The sequence below is a fragment of the Microcaecilia unicolor genome, chromosome 2, assembly GCF_901765095.1.
Source record: "Microcaecilia unicolor chromosome 2, aMicUni1.1, whole genome shotgun sequence".
Classification (NCBI taxonomy): Eukaryota; Metazoa; Chordata; class Amphibia; order Gymnophiona; family Siphonopidae; genus Microcaecilia; species Microcaecilia unicolor.
The window spans coordinates 16,306,878-16,325,774 of record NC_044032.1 but is presented as its reverse complement, the minus strand read 5'-3'; the positions used below and the strand labels follow the sequence as shown (position 1 = coordinate 16,325,774).

At 48.0% G+C, this 18,897-nt stretch overlaps 1 protein-coding gene across 1 annotated transcript in view; it reads left to right on the top strand.

The window, feature by feature from the left end:
- Positions 1 to 18,897, top strand: part of HINT2 (histidine triad nucleotide binding protein 2) — a 32,331-nt gene that overhangs the window by 11,538 nt on the left and 1,896 nt on the right. The window contains exons 3-4 of the mRNA XM_030191872.1: positions 11,639 to 11,743; positions 17,246 to 17,318. Of these exons, the coding sequence (XP_030047732.1) occupies positions 11,639 to 11,743; positions 17,246 to 17,318 (178 nt within the window). The remainder of the gene's footprint in view (positions 1 to 11,638; positions 11,744 to 17,245; positions 17,319 to 18,897) is intronic.

Sequence of the window (18,897 nt, the reverse complement as noted above, 5' to 3'; positions counted from 1 at the left end):
ACATCAGAAAGCGCCCCATATGGTACACTTAGCAGAGGAGTGGAGTAGAGATGTAGTAGAAGAAGTTACAGTAGAGCGATTGGGTGCGATATTTCGAAATCTGGGCAAGCTTACTCCAAATGCAGCACTGCAGGAAATACAATATCGAATTCTTAACAGGGTCCACATTACTAAGGTAAAGGGGAAACAGCTGGGAATGTGGGAAGATGACAAGTGCAATAAGTGCAAGAAAAACGCAGGAACATTTTACACTCATTCATGGAATGCCCAGCACTTCACACGTTATGGGTCGGAGCGTTAGGGTTAGTGGAGGAGGTTCTGCAACACCCAGTAGAGTGGAAGTACTCGATCATATTAATGGGGTGTGGAGAATCACTTCGAGAACAAAAACTGGGGGCAGCCCACTGCAAATTTGTGTTATTGGCAATGATGTTGCTTAAGAAGTGTGTGCTGAAAGCGTGGGTAGATGCCGAGCCACCACACCTAGAAGTATGGAAAAACTGTATGGTTGAGATGGCCCAATGGGTAAGCTTATCGTTCAGACTTTCTGCCTCAGGGAGGAACCGCCAATACAGAGACATCTGGGGGAGAGCACTCAAAATACTCTCACCGCAAGATTTAGCAATGAGTAATTAAAGGGGTCTGCATGTAATGGGGCAGGAGCAACCTTTGGGGGAGGGGGGGTAGGGAGATGGGAGGGAGGGGGGTGTAAACGATAAAAAGTTATGAAGCCAAGACTGGTGGAGAGAAGACTATTTCTGTACTACTGCTCTGTTTTATCACAAAATTGTGGATGGTTGGTTTTTGTTTATAACTGGTTGTCTCTGTCTTCATACAATAAAAATAATTAAAAAAAAAAAAAAAAGAAAGACGTGATGCATTGTTCATGAATTAGTTTGGGTCTGCTGGGTAGGCTTTCCGGAAGAGGAGGTCTTTTTGGAATTTTAGATGGGTGTTCACAGTTCTAATGTTTCTAGGTAATGCGTTCCAGAGCTGGGTGCAAATGTAGGAAAAGCTGGATGCATATGTTGATTTGTATTTTAGTTCTTTACAGTTTGGGTAATTCAGGTTTAGAAATGTTCTTGATGATTCAATGATGTTTCTAGTTGGTAAGTCGATAAGTTGGGTCATGTAGGTTGGGTCCAGACCATGGATTATTTTATGGACCAGAGTGCAAATTTTGAAGGCTATTCGTTCCTTGATTGGTAGCCAGTGTAGTATTTCGCGCAGGGGTTTAGCACTTTCAAATCTTTTCTTTCCGAAAATGAGTCTAGCTGCTGTGTTCTGCGCGGTCTGGAGTTTCCTTAAGATCTGTTCTTTGCATCCCGCATATACGGTGTTACAATAGTCAACATGTGATAGTACCATTGTTCGAATTATATTACGGAAAGTTTCCCTTGGGAAGAATTGTTTGATCCGTTTAAGTTTCCACATTGCATGGAACATTTTCTTCGTGGTGGCAGAGGCTTGGCTCTCCAGGGTTAGGTTGGTGTCAATAGTAATTCCAAGGATCTTTAGTTTGTCCGATATTGGGAGAGTATGTTCCGGGGTTTTTATGGATGAAGGGAGGTTTGTTTTGTGGTGAGAAGAGAGAATAAGGCAGTGAGTTTTTTCCTTGTTTGAGTTTGAATGCCGATGCCCAGGCATCCATTAAGCTTAAACTAGTCTTTATTGCAACAGTGATTCTGTTGGATTAGAGTTGAATGGTATGTAAATGTTGACATCATCCGCATACAGAAAAGGATTAAGATTATGCTTGTATAGGGCATGAGCAAGGGGGATCATCATCAGATTAAATATGAGTGAGAGAGGTGAACCCTGGGGTACTCCACAGTCGGTACTCCATGATGGTGATATGTTTGAGTTTGCTTTTACTTGATAAGATCTCGTGGTTAGGCATAGGAGGGAATATACTCAAATGGATCAAAGGTTTCCTATCTTGTTGAGTATTCTTAATAGTATATAGTGGTGAACCGTATCAAATGTGCTTGACAAGTCGAATTGCAAGAGGAGTATGTTTTTACCTAATGCGATTTCCTTTTTGAACTTGGCTAGGAGAGTTACCAGGGCGGTTTCCGTACTGTGGAGAGATCTGAAGCCCAACTGTGATTCATGAAGGATTGAGAAATTGTCGATGTATTCAGTAAGTTGTTTAGCTACGATGCTTTCCATCCGTTTGGTTGTAAGTGAGATGGATGCCACAGGTGTAATGTGTTCCATTGGTTATCTTCCTTCCACCAGGTCTCAGAGATGCCTATTACGAGGGGCATTTTCAATATGACGTTTAAATCCGACGTTGGATGTTTTGATCAAAATGTCCCAAATTCAAGTGGCAAATGTAGTGATTTTCGAAACAGAAAAACGTTTATCTTTCTGTTTCAAAAGTGGCCATTTGCTAGATGTTTTTGTGCTCAGTGGACCATTTTTGAAAAAAAAATATTCAAGTGAAAAAAGCACAAAATCAAGCTATTGGGATGTATGGAGGCCCAGCATTCTTAGTAGACTGGCCGTACAGACATCCCAGCAGAGCACTGGGGCACACTAGGGGGCACTGCAGTGGACTTCACATAAAATCTCCCAGGTACATATCTCAACATTATCTCCTTATATTGTATAATGAGCCCTCCAAAACCCACCAAAAACCCAGTGTACCCAACTGTACACCACTACAATATCCCTTATGCCTGCATGTACAGTGGGTTTTTATGAGTTTTGGAGGGCTCACACTTTCCACCACAAGTGTAACAGTGGATTATTGGCCTGGGTCCCCTTCTCCACAGTGACCTGCACCAACCACTGGGTTACTCCAGGGACCTCCTTGCTGCTTTATTAGGACTGGCTATATAACATCTGATGCTGTCATAGAGGCTGGTATATATTTTATTTATTTATTTATTTATTGCATTTGTTTCCCACATTTTCCCACCTTTTTGCGGGCTCAAAGTGGCTTACAATACATTATGAATAATGGAAATTACATTTTGTTCCAATTCGGTTATGGATTACATTGTGAAGAGTTATACAAAACAAATCAAATCAAAGTATCGTTAAGGAATAAATCAATGGAAAAGAACATAGAAACATTGAAAGGAAAACAACGAGAAACTAGAGATTCTGAGGACAATATATAGCATATAAAACGAATAGCCTATGGTATACATCTTCTTTGGTTAAAGGTATGAGTGTGGTGTGATTTCAGGATTGAGAATTCTTAGGTGGATGTGTTGATGTATAACGGAGCAGTGAGTGTGGATTTTATATGTTTTGGTTCTTTACGTAGATTTTATCAAAAAGATGTGTTTTCAGTAATTTGCGGAAGTTGGTTTGTTCGTGAATCGTTTTCAGGTTGCGCGGAAGTGTGTTCCAGTGTTGCGTGCTCATGTAGGAAAAGGTTGACGCGTGTAGCGTCTTGTATTTCAGGCCCTTGCAGTTAGGGAAGTGTAGGTTGAGGAAGGTTTGTGATGATCTTTTGGCGTTTCTGGGTGGTAAGTCAATTAACTCAGTCATGTATGCTGGGGCTTCGCCGTGGATAATTTTGTGGACTAGTGTGCATACTTTAAAAGTAATGCGTTCCTTAAGTGGGAGCCAGTGTAGCTTCTCTTGTAAGGGTTTTGCACTTTCATATTTTGGTTTTCCAAAGATGAGTCTGGCTGCTGTATGCGTCTGCCCAGGTGTTCATGATGTATAGGCTTTGGTTAATTTCGTTGAAGATTTCCTTGATGTCTATTTCACTAGCAACATTCCATGTAGAAGTCGGCCCTTGCAGATCACCAATGTGGCTGCGCAGGCTTCTGCTTCTGTGAGTCTGATGCAGGACGTCAGACTCACAGAAACTGAAGCCTGTCTAGCCTTCTACATGGAATGTTGCTAGTGGAATAGCAACATTCCATGTAGAATCTCCAATAGAAGCAACATTCCATGTAGAATCTCCAACGTTCCATGTAGAATCTCCAATAGCAGCAACATTCCATGTAGAATCTCCAATAGAGCGAATGCTACATACCTGTAGAAGGTATTCTCCGAGGACAGCAGGCTGATTGTTCTCACTGATGGGTGACGTCCACGGCAGCCCCTCCAATCGGAAACTTCTCTAGCAAAGTCCTTTGCTAGTCCTCGCGCGCCCGCGCGCACCGCGAATGCGCGGCCGTCTTCCCGCCCGAAACCGGCTCGAGCCGGCCAGTCCAGTATGTAGCAAGACAATACACTTCAAGGGAAGACACAACTCCAACGGGGAGGCGGGCGGGTTTGTGAGAACAATCAGCCTGCTGTCCTCGGAGAATACCTTCTACAGGTATGTAGCATTCGCTTTCTCCGAGGACAAGCAGGCTGCTTGTTCTCACTGATGGGGTATCCCTAGCCCCCAGGCTCACTCAAAACAACAACCATGGTCAATTGGGCCTCGCAACGGAGAGGACATAACTGAGATAGACCTAAAAAATTTACCAACTAACTGAGAGTGCAGCCTGGAACAGAACAAACAGGGCCCTCGGGGGGTGGAGTTGGATCCTAAAGCCCAAACAGGTTCTGAAGCACTGACTGCCCGAACCGACTGTCGCGTCGGGTATCCTGCTGCAGGCAGTAATGAGATGTGAATGTGTGGACAGATGACCACGTCGCAGCTTTGCAGATCTCTTCAATAGTGGCTGACTTCAAGTGGGCTACCGACGCTGCCATGGCTCTAACAGAATCCCAGCCCTTCTTGCCCGGATGGCACGGGCTCGACCGCATTGGCGCTGAGAAGGGCGGAGAGTTCCTCTGCAAGTACCTGCCTGTGCTGGAAGCTGTAAGACTGAGCTCCCGGTGGACAATTTGGAGGTTTTGAGGCCAAATTGAGGGTGTATCCTTGCCGGACTATTTGAAGAACCCACTGGTCGGAGGTTATGAGAGGCCACCTTTGGTGAAAAGCTTTCAACCTCCCTCCGACAGGCAGGTCGCCCGGCACTGACACTTGGATGTCGGCTATGCTCTGCTGGAGCCAGTCAAAAGCTCGCCCCTTGCTTTTGCTGGGGAGCCGCGGGGCCTTGCTGAGGCGCACGCTGCTGACGAGAGCGAGCGCGCTGGGGCTTAGCCTGGGCCGCAGGCTGTCGAGAAGGAGGATTGTACCTACGCTTACCAGAAGCATAGGGAACAGTCTTCCTTCCCCCAAAAAATCTTCTACCTGTAGAGGTAGATGCTGAAGGCTGCCGGCGGGAGAACTTGTCGAATGCGGTGTCCCGCTGGTGGAGATGCTCTACCACCTGTTCGACCTTCTCTCCAAAAATGTTATCCGCACGGCAAGGCGAGTCCGCAATCCGCTGCTGGAGTCTATTCTCCAGGTCGGCGGCACGCAGCCATGAGAGCCTGCGCATCACCACACCTTGAGCAGCGGCCCTGGACGCAACATCAAAGGTGTCATACACCCCTCTGGCCAGGAATTTTCTGCACGCCTTCAGCTGCCTGACCACCTCCTGAAAAGGCTTGGCCTGCTCAGGGGGAAGAGCATCAACCAAGCCCGCCAACTGCCGCACATTGTTCCGCATATGTATGCTCGTGTAGAGCTGGTACGACTGAATTTTGGCCACGAGCATAGAAGAATGGTAGGCCTTCCTCCCAAAGGAGTCTAAGGTTCTAGGGTCTTTGCCCGGGGGCGCTGAAGCATGCTCCCTAGAACTCTTAGCCTTCTTTAGGGCCAAATCCACAACTCCAGAGTCATGAGGCAACTGGGTGCGCATCAGCTCTGGGTCCCCATGGATCCGGTACTGGGACTCGATCTTCTTGGGAATGTGGGGATTACTTAGTGGCTTGGTCCAGTTCGCAAGCAATGTCTTTTTTAGGACATGGTGCAAGGGAACAGTGGACGCTTCCTTAGGTGGAGAAGGATAGTCCAGGAGCTCAAACATTTCAGCCCTGGGCTCGTCCTCCACAACCACCGGGAAGGGGATGGCCGTAGACATCTCCCGGACAAAGGAAGCGAAAGACAGACTCTCAGGAGGAGAAAGCTGCCTTTCAGGAGAGGGAGTAGGATCAGAAGGAAGACCCTCAGACTCCTCGTCCGAGAAATATCTGGGGTCTTCCTCTTCCTCCCACGAGGCCTCACCCTCGGTGTCAGACACAAGTTCACGAACCTGTGTCTGCAACCTCGCCCGGCTCGACTCCGTGGAGCCACGTCCACGATGTGGGCGTCGAGAGGTAGACTCCCTCGCCCGCATCGGTGAAGCTCCCTCCGCCGACGTAGTCGGGGAGCCCTCCTGGGAGGTGGCCGCAGTCGGCACCGCACGCGGTACCGACGTCGGGGACCTCACCCCGGGCGATGGGCCAGCCGGCGCCACGCTCGACGGTACCGGAGGCGCAAGCACCGCCGGTACCGGAGGGGAAGGGCGCAACAGCTCTTCCAGAATCTCTGGGAGAACGGCCCGGAGGCTCTCGTTCAGAGCGGCTGCAGAGAAAGGCAAAGAGGTCGATGCAGGCGTCGACGTCAGAACCTGTTCCGGGCGAGGAGGCTGTTCCGGGCTGTCCAGAGTGGAGCGCATCGATACCTCCTGAACAGAGGGTGAGCGGTCCTCTCGGTGCCGATGCCTGCTGGGTGCCGACTCCCTCGGCGACCCAGAGCTCTCGGTGCCGACGCGGGGAGGCGACCGGTGTCGATGCTTCTTCGACTTCTTCCGAAGCATGTCACCGGAGCTCCCCGGCACCGACGAGGAGGACGTAGAATCCAGCCGTCGCTTCCTCGGGGCCGAGGCCGAAGGAGGTCGGTCTCGGGGGGGCTGTACCGCAGGAGCCCTCAGGGTAGGAGGAGACCCACCCGAAGGCTCACCGCCACCAGCAGGGGAATGGACAGCCCTCACCTGCACTCCTGACGATGCACCACCGTCCGACGACATCAGCAGACGAGGTCCCGGTACCACCGACGTCGATGCAGTCGCCCGATACCTTGGCGCCGATGCAGAGGCCCGATGCCTCGATGCACTCGATACAGTGGCGGCCGAGGACGATGGTCTGGACGCTGACGACGTCGATGCACTCGAAGATCCCAGTGCCGATGCCGACGAAGAGCCCGAGAACAACACGTTCCACTGGGCTAATCTCGCTACCTGAGTCCGCCTTTGAAGCAGGGAACACAGACTACAGTTCTGAGGGCGGTGCTCGGCCCCCAGACACTGAAGACACGACGAGTGTCTATCAGTGAGCGAGATTAACCGGGCGCACTGGGTGCACTTCTTGAAGCCGCTGGAAGGCTTCGATGTCATGGGCGGAAAAATCACGCCGGCGAAATCAAAATCCGAAATGACGGAAAAAGAGCACCAAAAAATTTAGAAGGGAGAAAATCTCGACCGAGGCCGAAAAGAGGCCTACCCCGACGACGAAAGAAAACTTATCGGGGCAAAAAGCTGGAAGTACGGGAAGGGGTGGTCTGAAACCCGGGGGGGGGGGGGGGTTCCGAAGCACTTCCCGACACTTTAAAGACTTTTTCCGAAGAAAAAAACACGTCAAAAATAAATTTGGACGCGCGAGGTCGACTTTCCGGGGCTCGACATGGCGAAACACGACCGTACCGAGTGCGGACAAAAGAAGACTGGCCGGCTCGAGCCGGTTTCGGGCGGGAAGACGGCCGCGCATGCGCGGTGCGCGCGAGGATTAGCAAAGGACTTTGCTAGAGAAGTTTCCGATTGGAGGGGCTGCCGTGGACGTCACCCATCAGTGAGAACAAGCAGCCTGCTTGTCCTCGGAGAATATCTATTTTATTTTTGTTACATTTGTACCCTGTGCTTTCTCACTCATGGCAGGCTCAATGCGGCTTACATGGGGCAATGGAGGGTTAAGTGACTTGCCCAGAGTCACAAGGAGCTGCCTGAGCCTGAAGTGGGACTCGAACTCAGTTCCCCAGGACCAAAGTCCACCACCCTAACCACTAGGCCACTCCTCCACATACATCCAATTATGCCCAAGTTCCAACTTTCTTATCTCTCATCCAATTAGGACCAAGTTTCAACCTTAATACGTTTTCTTATCTCCAAGCTTCGCTCATCCTTAAATTTAACTTTTCTGCACCTGGCCCAATTATTTCTTATAGTTTCTCGGCATGCCTGTGTCCAGCTGTACACAATCCTTGCCAACTTTGTAACTCTGCCAGGCTTTATTAACTTAATCAGACTGTCACATTTCTTCAGTGAAGTATCAGGACAGAGAAGAGATGCTTTGATTTTACAGGCCTAGTTTGCTTAGAAAGTCTGAACCTGTTTTTCACTGCATTCAATTTGTGACAATTATTTACAGGAGTAATTCCTCCAGTGGTCATCTTGTCATTTAGGGCACCTTTTTCTGAATTACTACTACTACTACTTATCATTTCTAAAGCGCTACTAAACGTACGCAGCGCTGTACACTTAAACATGGAGACAGTCCCTGCTCGACAGAGCTTACAGAGTAATTAGGACAAACAAGAGAAAAGGGAATATTAAAGTGAGGATGATAAAATAAGGGTTCTAGTTGTAAAAACCAGGTCTAGACCAAAATGTCTAAATTTTGTAGCCCTGGACGTTTTTGTTTTGTTCCATTATGGCAGAAAAAGTGCGACACGCTCCCTTGTGATTGGGACACACAGGTGAAGGACTGCATAGCTAAACATTTAAAAAATGGGTTTCGAAAAGTAGAGATTTGAATGTTTTGGCAAGCAAAACATCCAAATGCCGCTTTATGCCACTTTTTGAATGTTTTTCTGTTTAAAAAATGAGCCCTTATATCTATCTTTTCATTTAGTGCAGTATATTCTAACTTACCCATTGTATTTATAGTTTTCTAGCATTTGTATACAGACACTTTTATTCTTATTAACAGTTGACAGTGACAATGTGCAATTTTTCAAGTCTTTCTTCTCTTTATTTAAAGGCACCTGGTCTACTATGGCCTTTGACATAGTAACATAGTAAATGATGGCAGATAAAGACCTGTATGGTCCATCCAGTCTGCCCAACAACATAAACTCATTTTACATGGTATGCGATACTTTATATGTATACCCGAGTTTGATTTGTCCTTGCCATTCTCAGGGCACAGACCGTAAACGTCTGCCTAGCACTGTTCTTGTACTGAAGGTAATGTTGAAGCCCCTTAAAATTTACACTCCAGCCCATCCCTATCCAGTCACAATCAGGGCGTAGACCGTACAAGTCTGCCCAGCACAGGTTTCACTTCGCAGTTACCGGTGTTGCCACCCAATCTCCGCTAAGATTCCGTGAATCCATTCCTTCTAAACAGGATTCCTTTGTGTTTATCCCACGCATGTTTGAATTCCAACTCCACCACCTCCCATGGGAGGGCATTCCATATATCCACCACCCTTTAGATGAAGAAATACTTCCTGACATTACTCCTGAGTCTGCTCCCCTTCAACCTCAATTCATGTCCTCTAGTTCTACCGCTTTCCCATCTCTGGAAAAGGTTCGTATTCGGATTAATACCTTTCAAATATTTGAACGTCTGTATCATGTCACCCCTGTTTCTCCTTTCCTCCAAAGTATACATGTTCAGGTCGGCAAGTCTATCCTCCTACGGTTTGCAACGCAAATCCCATACCATTTTTGTAGCTTTTCTTTGCACTGCTTCCAGTCTTTTTACATCTTAGCAAGATACGGCCTCCAAAACTGAACACAATACTCCAAATGGGGCCTCCCCAATGACTTGTAGAGGGGCATCAACACCTCCTTTCTTCTGCTGGTTATACCCCTCTCTATGCAGCCTAGCATCCTTCTGGCCATGGCTGGTGATGGCTTTAAGGAGTTCATTTGCCCCTTGGTGCTGCCCAAAATATTCTTTCTATCCATTGAAACAAACATTGAAACGTTCAAGTGAAGGACAAAAATACTGCTAGCATGATTAAACAGTGAGGCAAAAGAAGCCAGTAAAGCCAAAATTTACATCTTTTAAACAGTTGGAAGCAGAGCAAAAGAAAACAAAAGAAAATTAGGAAATAGAATAGGGGCAAGTTAGAAGCTTTAAAAGACAGGCCAAGGGAGAATTTGAAAAGAAGGTTGCCACAGAAAGAGGCAAAGAGAAGCCACAAGGCAGGCCGTAGCAGAAAAACGAAATAAATGATTTGCTTCAGTCTTTCCTGCGTACAAACCAGTAAGACTTACACTCTTTGAGAATGACTCAGAGGAACTGAAGCACGTCACTGACATCAATGAGCAACCAGATGGACTATGCTAGTGTTCTTTTACTGTTTAACCTGGGAGATAAAGAGTAATCAGCAGTTATCGGATGGTATTCTATGAATTCTTCAACTACAGGCCTGTTAAAGGTTTTCTGTAATCTATCATTAAAGCCGCAGTACTTTCTACGGGTGATGTGGGAAATATCACGGCTAGAAAACATCGATGAACATGACTTTAACCAGCATGGATTTAGCACAGGGAAATTTTGCCTTTCCAGTGTATTAGATTTTTTTTTTTTTTAGAAGATGTTAATAAAATGGGGTAAGGGGTAAACTAAGCTGTTCCTGAGGAAATTAGAGTTGCTGGATAGGAGGTGATTTATCCAAAATTCTGTTGACTGGGACATCTGATAAAACCATCAAGTGGCTGTGGAGTAACCCCAGGCGGGTGGCTAGGCATTTCGTGACAATGTTGTGTTATTAACCTCATGTGTTAATGTTGTCCGTCATTCTTTTTTGTACCTTTATTCCATTGTGCACTGCTTTGCTGACTGCAGTGTTTGAAAGGTAGTTACGTTCAGGTAAACATCTTCCCTCAGTTTGTCCATAACCTTATGTAATTTTCCCTGTACTTGTGGCATCTATATAACTGCTTAATTTCTGCGTCCACTGAACGACGATAGTTTCATAATAGGTTGTCTAGGTCAGAAGGCCAAGGAAGTGCCTATTTTTACCTTATCTTATAAAGACACATGGGCACCTATATGCCTTTATAAAGCAGCAGCACAAAAGCTGGTGTATACATGTGTGTAGTTGACATATGAACCAGGGGCGTAGCCAGACTTCGGCGGGAGGGGGGTCCAGAGCCCGAGGTGAGGGGGCACATTTTAGCCTCCCCTCCGGCGCCAACCCCCCCCCCCCCACCATTGCCAACCCTGCCACCACCAACTTTGCCCCCCCCCTGCCGACGACCCTATCGACCCCCCCTCCTGCCGTCAACCCGCCGTCACCTACCTTTGCTGACGGGGGACCCCAACTGAGGTCCTCTTCTTCTCGCAAAAGGCTTCCTTCTGTTTCTGATGTTGTACGTGCAGGACGTCAGAAACAGAAGGAAGCCTTTTGCGAGAAGAAGAGGACCTCGGCTGGCGGGGGTTGGGGTCCCCCGCCAGCAAAGGCAGGCGACGGCAGCGGGGGGAGGGGGGTTGAGAGGGTCATCAGCAGGGGGGTCCAGGGCCAAATCTACGGGGCCCCCCTGGCACCACATAGCTATGCCACTGATATGAACAAAGTCGTGTGTCTTATAACCTACACATATACTTTGTGATTCTACCTGTCCTCTGCCCGACCTCCTCCCCCAAATGTGGCTACACCCAGGTCATGTACTTGTCATAGCAAGCATGGGTAATTTTTAAGAGGTATTTTATGTGTATATATATATACAGGCATACGCACAAGAATAGCCTTTATAATGTATAACTCCTTACGTGTTTTGTTTTCTGTCTCATATAGTGTGTTGCATTTCGGGATGTGAACCCCCAAGCCCCGCTGCATTTCCTTGTGATCCCTAAGACTCCAATCCCCAGGATCAGTGAAGTTACAGAGGATGATAAGGAGGTAAACATTGGGGCTGGCACTGGAAACCAGGTCAAAACCCCTGGGAACAGAGAGATTAAGATTTGCCATCACCTGAGACATCCTCTACTCCCAGGAAAGTCAAAAGGAAATCTTTCAGTAATATATCTTTACTTGCTTGCGTCTCTACTTGCAAGGAACTCCCAGTATTCAAGTAAAGCAGAAGGCATGGGGGAGGGATAGTAGCAGGAAGTAGGCCATGGAACGTACATCCATCAGCCAGCTGTGGCAAGAGAGCAGAACTTCTTAGGACAGGTAGCCCAATGCTAGTCTTTCCCCAACTGAGGTAGATAGCTCATTAGGGGCTGTAAGCACACTCTGCAGGCAGTATTTGAAGGAGCTAGAGACAGAGCACAGGAGGAACACACACACACACAGGCTGAAACCCCTTGGGGTAGTAAATAGGACCCTAAAGCAATGAGCAGGGCTGCCGAGAGACTAGGCCGGGCCCAGGGTAAAGCCGCCCTGCCACCGACCCCCTGTTGCTGGCGCCCCCTGTCACTCCCCCACCGCTGCCGCCTCCCGTCGCACCCTCGCCGCTGCAGTCCCCGGTCTCACCTGCATGGTTGCGGGCCCCCTGCATTCAAAGCGGCAGTCGCAGATTGCCTCTCTTCTGGCCTTCCCTCCCTGTGTTCCGCCCTCGTCTGATGTAACTTCCGGTTTCCGCGAGGGCGGGACACAGGGAGGGAAGGCCTGAAGGGAGGCGATCTGTGACTGCCTCTTCGAATGCAGGGGGCCCGGAGCCGAGGAGGCAGGCAGGTGAGACCGGCTACTGCAGCGCCGGCGGCCTGACCTTGGAGGGCCGGGCCCTGGGAATTTTTTCCCCCTTGCCCCCCCCCCCCCCCCTCGGCAGCCCTGGCAATGAGTCAACCAGTATGGTAAAAAGAGGCTGGGAGAGCAAAGCCTTGGGAAAGTTTAAAGGATTGTTTCAGCCTTGGAAGTAGGAGGCAGGGAACAGGGCCGCCGAGAGACTAGGCTGAGCCAGGGGCAAGGCCACCCCGCCTCGGTCCCCCCCCCCCCCCCCCACTGTCACTCCCCCTGCCGCCGCCACTCCCCCCCCCCCCCCCCCCCCCCGCTACTGCAGTCCGCGGTCTTACCTGCCTGCCTCCACGGCTCCGGGCCCCTCTTCATTCAAAGTAGCAGTCGCAGATTGCGCTTCTTCTGGCCTTTCCTCCCTGTGTCCCGCCCTCGTCTGATGTAACTTCCGGTTTCCGCAAGGGCAGGACACAGGGAGGGAAGGCCAGAAGAGAGGCGATCTGCGACTGCCGCTTTGAATGAAGGGGGCCCGGAGCCGTGGAGGCAGGCAGGTGAGACCAGGGACTGCAGCACTGGTGGCCTGACCCCGGCGCCGGGCCTCTCTTGGAGGCCCAGGCCCGGGGAATTTTGCCCCCCCCCCCCCCCCGCCCCCCCCCTGTCTTGGCAGCCCTGGCTGGGAAAGGAAAGATTTTGGAAAAGTTTGAAGGATTATTGCAGCCTGGAAAGAGAGCCTGGAAGAAGGTTTAGGCTGGGGGGGGGGGGGGGGGGGGGAGAGCTGTAGTTTGGGGAATAGAGATCCCAGTAAAAAAAAAGGCAGAAGTATAGCCTAGGCATGCATTCTGTGCAACTAGGTTTATTCACGTCTGAAGGATTACAGCAGTGCTATGAATTAAGAGCATTTATGCTGGATGCAGAAAGGGGGAAAGGAAAAAATCTCCTTCTGCAGTGCCCAAAGGAAGCCGGGGGGGGGGGGGGGGTAGGTTGAACCAGGAAAAGAGTTTGAGAGCCTAGATGTAGCACAGGTTGTACGTACAGAAAGGGGGAAGGTTGAAACCTTGTGCAGCACTATGCAAACAAGAGAGACAGAACTGGCAGGGTAAGCCTGGAAGCGGGGTGGAGTGCCTACAAGCAACCAGTACTGTGGAACCAGAGAAGAGACATTGGTAGGAGAGAATTTCACTCATATATGTTGGATGTCCAATATTTGTAGAGAAAGGGGAAGTATTATTTTGTTACAACTGTCTTTTGTGTATTATGGAAGCCCTATGAGAAGTTGCCAAGAATAAAGGCTTGTATTTTCCCTTTTGTTATAACCACAATAAAAGATTAGTTGTGGAACATGCTGGGAATTGTGGTTATTTTAGGGAAAGGTTCCCGTAGAGTTAGGTTGAGCTAGTTCTGGGGGGAAGTAGGAATAGCAGGAAGTCTGCAGCTCCAGCTCAGTACCAGCCATACCTATGTGAGACTCCTTCAGTCATTGCTCCCTCAGCTTAACCAGTCATCAAGCCCGGGACTTGCACCCTTTTCTGAAAGTTTTGAACACGTACTAGAACCCAACCGAACCCAGGATCTTCAGCTTCTGCTGAAACCGAATCTGCCACCAAAATTGACCACACGGTATCATCAGAAACTGAAACCACCCCCCACCCCCACATCTGACCAAAAATAGCCCCCTTCCTGAGTCCACCCCTCCTGGCAATGGCAGCCACCCTCCCGAGTCCACCCCCCCCCCCCTGGCAACGGCAGCTCCCTCACTTTTTGTCCTCCCCCTCATAGGCCCTCCCTGGGCCTATCATATGAATCCTTGGTGGTCTAATGCCTTCTTCGGGGGCAGGAGACTCGCCTGCCCCTGCTGGGACCCTCTGTGGGAGTCTTGGCTGCCATTGTGATGCAGCAGTGGCACAGGGCAGAAATGAGTGGGGGTCATTGTTGCCCCCAAAGAGGCCACTAGACCACCAGGGATTCCTAAGGTTGTGGTCGGGTGGGATGGGGGAAGGAGGAGAGAGAGTTACTGTTTCAGCTGAAAATGCACAGATGTTTTCAGCCAAAATCTGATCCCGGATTTTGCCCATTTTGGTGCCGAAACTGAAATACCGTCAGCCTCTAACTTGTATTTTGCTGGTTTTCCACTAATTCTTTGCCTGCGTGGTAATAGGAGGTTGAGTCTATTCCCATGACCTGACTGCAATCGTTATAGATCTCCTTTGATTACTCTATCTTGTCTCCCACATTATGTCCTGCTGGCGTTCCCCTCCTGACGTTCCCCCTACCTGTCTCCTCTGACACGCATGGGATCCTGCTGGTGACTTCTAGGCAGGCACACCGCTGTGAGAATGTGCTCAGTTTCTCTTAGCCACTACTTCATGGCAACTGCTGTCAGGTTTTGATACAAGAATAGAAAAATTCTTTGGTGTCTGTATCCTTTGTGCTGTTTGTTAAGGCTTTTGCTTACTATACATAAGGCAGAAAGTTGCTGAATGCACAGGCCTTAACAGTGTCAAATTCTTAATGTTTCTGGATGCTTGACCCCAGAAAAAGGGGGTGGGGTGTAGGATGCTTGCCTTCATGGAAGGGGTGAGAATATACAGACTTCTCGCTCTGTGGAGGTTGCTTGAGGGCATGTGGGGTTCTTTTTGTGCAGGTTTCTTGAGGGGATGCAGGGTGCTCGTTTTGTTCCGGTTTTTTTTGAGGGGATATGAGGTACTCATTCCATAAAGGATGGCCGAGGGCCACAACAATGGCCAAATGTCATTTGCCAAGAAAGGCCTTAGCTTTCCCAAAATAGAAGAAAAAAAAAAGATAAAATTAGTGCTCGTCTCCCGGTTCTACTGGAAATAAAATATCCCAAAGCATAATTTGATGTGAAGAAGAGATGAACCTCACTGCCTCTGTCTGGTGAAAATTAAGTACAAACCACTCCTAGTCAGCCAGTCAGTCATGGCCTGCAAACAAGTCAAGCGAGAGTGCTTATTTTTCTAGGAGGAAGTGTGTGTGTTTGAGGGGGAAGCATTCAGTGCCCACTCTCCCCAATATGAGGTAAAGGGGTACGGGACACTCACCTCCCGGGTATAGTGGAAGAGTCATAAGATGCTCACCTGGATCCTTGATGAGAGAGACTGAACATAAGAGTAGCCATACTGGGTCAGACCAATGGTCCATCTAGCCCGGTGTCCTGCTTCCAGCAGTGGCCAAGCCAGGTCACAAGTACCTGTCAGAATCCCAGTTAGTAGCAACATTCCTTGTTACTGATCCCAGGGTAAGCAGTGACTTCTCCGTGTTTTTCTCAATAGCAGACTATAGACTTTTCCTCCAGGAACTTGTCCAAACCCTTTTTTAAACCCAGATATGCTAACCACTGTGAGCATATCTGGAAATGGCCCCTCAGCCACCTTTCACAGAGCAAACACAGTGTCCCCTCGGCCACCCTTCAGGTCCCACAGCTGCTCCTTGTGGCCTTGAGCAAGTCACTTAACCCTGCAAGAAATAGCTTACTGTACCTGACTGTAACTCACACAAGCTCATTTTCAAAGCACTTAGCCTCCCAAAGTTCCATAGAAACCTATGGAACTTAGCCTCCCAAAGTGCTTTGAAAATATGCCTCACAGTGAACTACCACTGAAAAGGCAGGAGCTAAATGCGAATATAAATAAGTGATGTAGGATGTATGGCGAGGGGCTTGTGTTGAGAACATGTTCCCTTGGGTGCCTGCTAGGGAAGTCTTCCTGCACTGGATATTCCCCTTGGGGATGGGGTAAGGGGCAGCCCAGGCTCCAGGGGGGAAAGTGCTGGACAGTCTTCCTTGAAGTGGGAGGTAGAGGATGACACAGGGATAAAATTTGTCCCCATCCCCACGGGTTCTGTCTCCGTCCACACCCCGTTCCCGCAGGCCTTGACTCTGTCCCCACCCCATCCTCGCAGGTTCTGTTTCCGTCCCTGCCCCATGGGCTCTGTTCTCATCTGCAGAAGCCTCGAACACTTATGATTTTATATTTAAATCTTTTTATTAAAGTATTAAAAGGAACAATATGCTGTGCAACTATTGTTTATAAATCACAAATAGAAAACAATAATAACAACAAGCAGTTATAATAAACCCTCCCACCACCACCACCCTCTACCCTTCCAACCGGAATAATAGCTGACTTCTACTACCCCAAGGAATCCTATCCACCCTGTTAAAATGTCCAGGGGTACAAAATACAACCCGTTCTGTATGCCTTAGAGGGGAGAAATATGCCCTATGAAGCACTGTTATGATGTTTTAATCTGTGGATGAAGAAGTCATCAACAATCTCAGGGTTCAGTCTAGCTCCCCTGTCTTTCACGGTCCTTTCTGCAATAGAAGATGTGCTGGTAGCAGGATGTACAGGATCCCCCATGCAAATTTTGCTAGCTGTGGCCAACATATTTGCTTATTTTTCCCAAAAAAATCAAAATATCATTGTCTGCGTCACTCAAACATAAATAACAGTCCAGTTCATTAACAGGCTTCAAAGTGACATGGGGGCAAAGTTTGTCCCCATCCTCACGGACTCTGTCCCCCATCGCCGCCCCGTTCCCGTGGGATCTGTCCCCGTCCCCATCCCCATCCCCGTGTCATTCTCTAGTGAGAGGAAAGCTGAGGGAGCCTTCACCGCATGCCTTATGTGCTGAGGGAGGGAGCCGAGATCATTTCTTCCTTTTGCAATATTGGTGTCTGAGTTACAGTAAAATCTTTCCATTTCACAGTTGCTGGGTCACTTGCTGGTTACAGCGAGCCAGTTGGCAAAGAAGGAGGGACTGGATGAGGGCTACAGACTAGGTGAGTCACCGGTGTCCTTTCACCCCTCTAATGTAATGAGAATATATTGCCTTTTAACGAAAACGATCAAAGCAATGTAAAGCATTCCAACTCTAGATCAGATTAGAAAAGAACTAAAGCGACCGACAAGATAAGGTCTGGGTTCCTTATGCTGTATCAAGTGGTAGAGCCTGGAAAAGCCAGGACAGAAAGACAGACTTTTAGTGTCGCCTCTAAACTTCACGTAGCATTATTGCTACTACATCTTTATAATTATATACAAGAATAGATCAAGGTAGACATCCACAAACAGAGCAGGACAACATTACAAGAGAAAAAACAGCACAGATCAGCTGATAGAGGTGTAAAAGCTGTAACTGCTTTTTTCATACTGACACGTCCACAGTATGTGAACGGGGATCCGAAAGTATACGAAAAATAAAAACCTCACTATGAGGATGATTTAGACCCTCCATTACATGCAAATCTCTCTCATGAATATTCGTCGTGGATATCCAGAGAACCTGACTGGCTGGGGTGCCTCCAGGACCAGGTTTGGGAACCACTAAAATAGCCTTGAGCATTGTGTGTAATTCTGGTCATCGTATCTTCAAATAGACGTAATGGAATTAGGAAACTTACAGAGGAGGGCGACCAAAATGATCTTTTATGATATTGAGACAACTGAGAAGAATAAGAGGCTGTTTAAAACTATCAACCTTTAGAATTAGTTGTCCAAAGTTTCCTCCAAGCTCAGTTGGATTATTGCAATGTGACGTATATTGGTTGTCCCAGATATTTACTGAAAAGATTAGACTGCAGAATGCCGCCATGAGATTGATCTATTCTGTTCACAAGATGGTTACAGCACTGTTGAAAGCTTTGCATTGGCTGCCTGTAGAGGATGTACTTTGATCTTTAAGAGTCTCTGTGGTCTCGTTCCCCTATAGTTGACTATACTGATTGGTTCTGTTTCTAGAGTAAGATCTACGACACTACATACTTCATTTGCTTTGCAGTTTCCAAGTCCCAAAGGCTTAAAACTCAAAAGTAATGTTTTCCTGCAGACTTGATTATCAAACTTCTTTAATTTGGAATGTGTTGCCAAAACAAATTCAGAACATAGCGGTATACTTTACATTTTGCAAAATCTCATTTATTAAACTAGATTTTTCTGTTCAAGTTCTCAGGAATGCTCTGGCTTCTTGATTTGTAATCCGCTTGGAAGTGTAGAGGATATAGCAGAATATAAGAACATGTACACATTGATACAGCTGGAAATTATCCGGCTACCTCCGATATCACTGAGTATTGGTTAGTACCTGGGTAACGTCCAGCAGTTGTTCTGTACCTGGATATTTAGTGGCAGTTTCCGGATATCGTCTGGCACTGAATATCTAAGTATAGATTTAAACATTTGAATTCAGTGTCGATTCTGGTGTTTAAATATTGGGGTTATGCTTTCCTATAGCTTAAGGAGGTCAAGGGGTCATAATACGAAGTTGCATGGAGGGAAATTCAAAAGGAATTTGAGAAACTAATTTTATACTGAGAGACTCCAGCACAGATTGTGGCAGTCGGATAGATACTAAGTTTATCC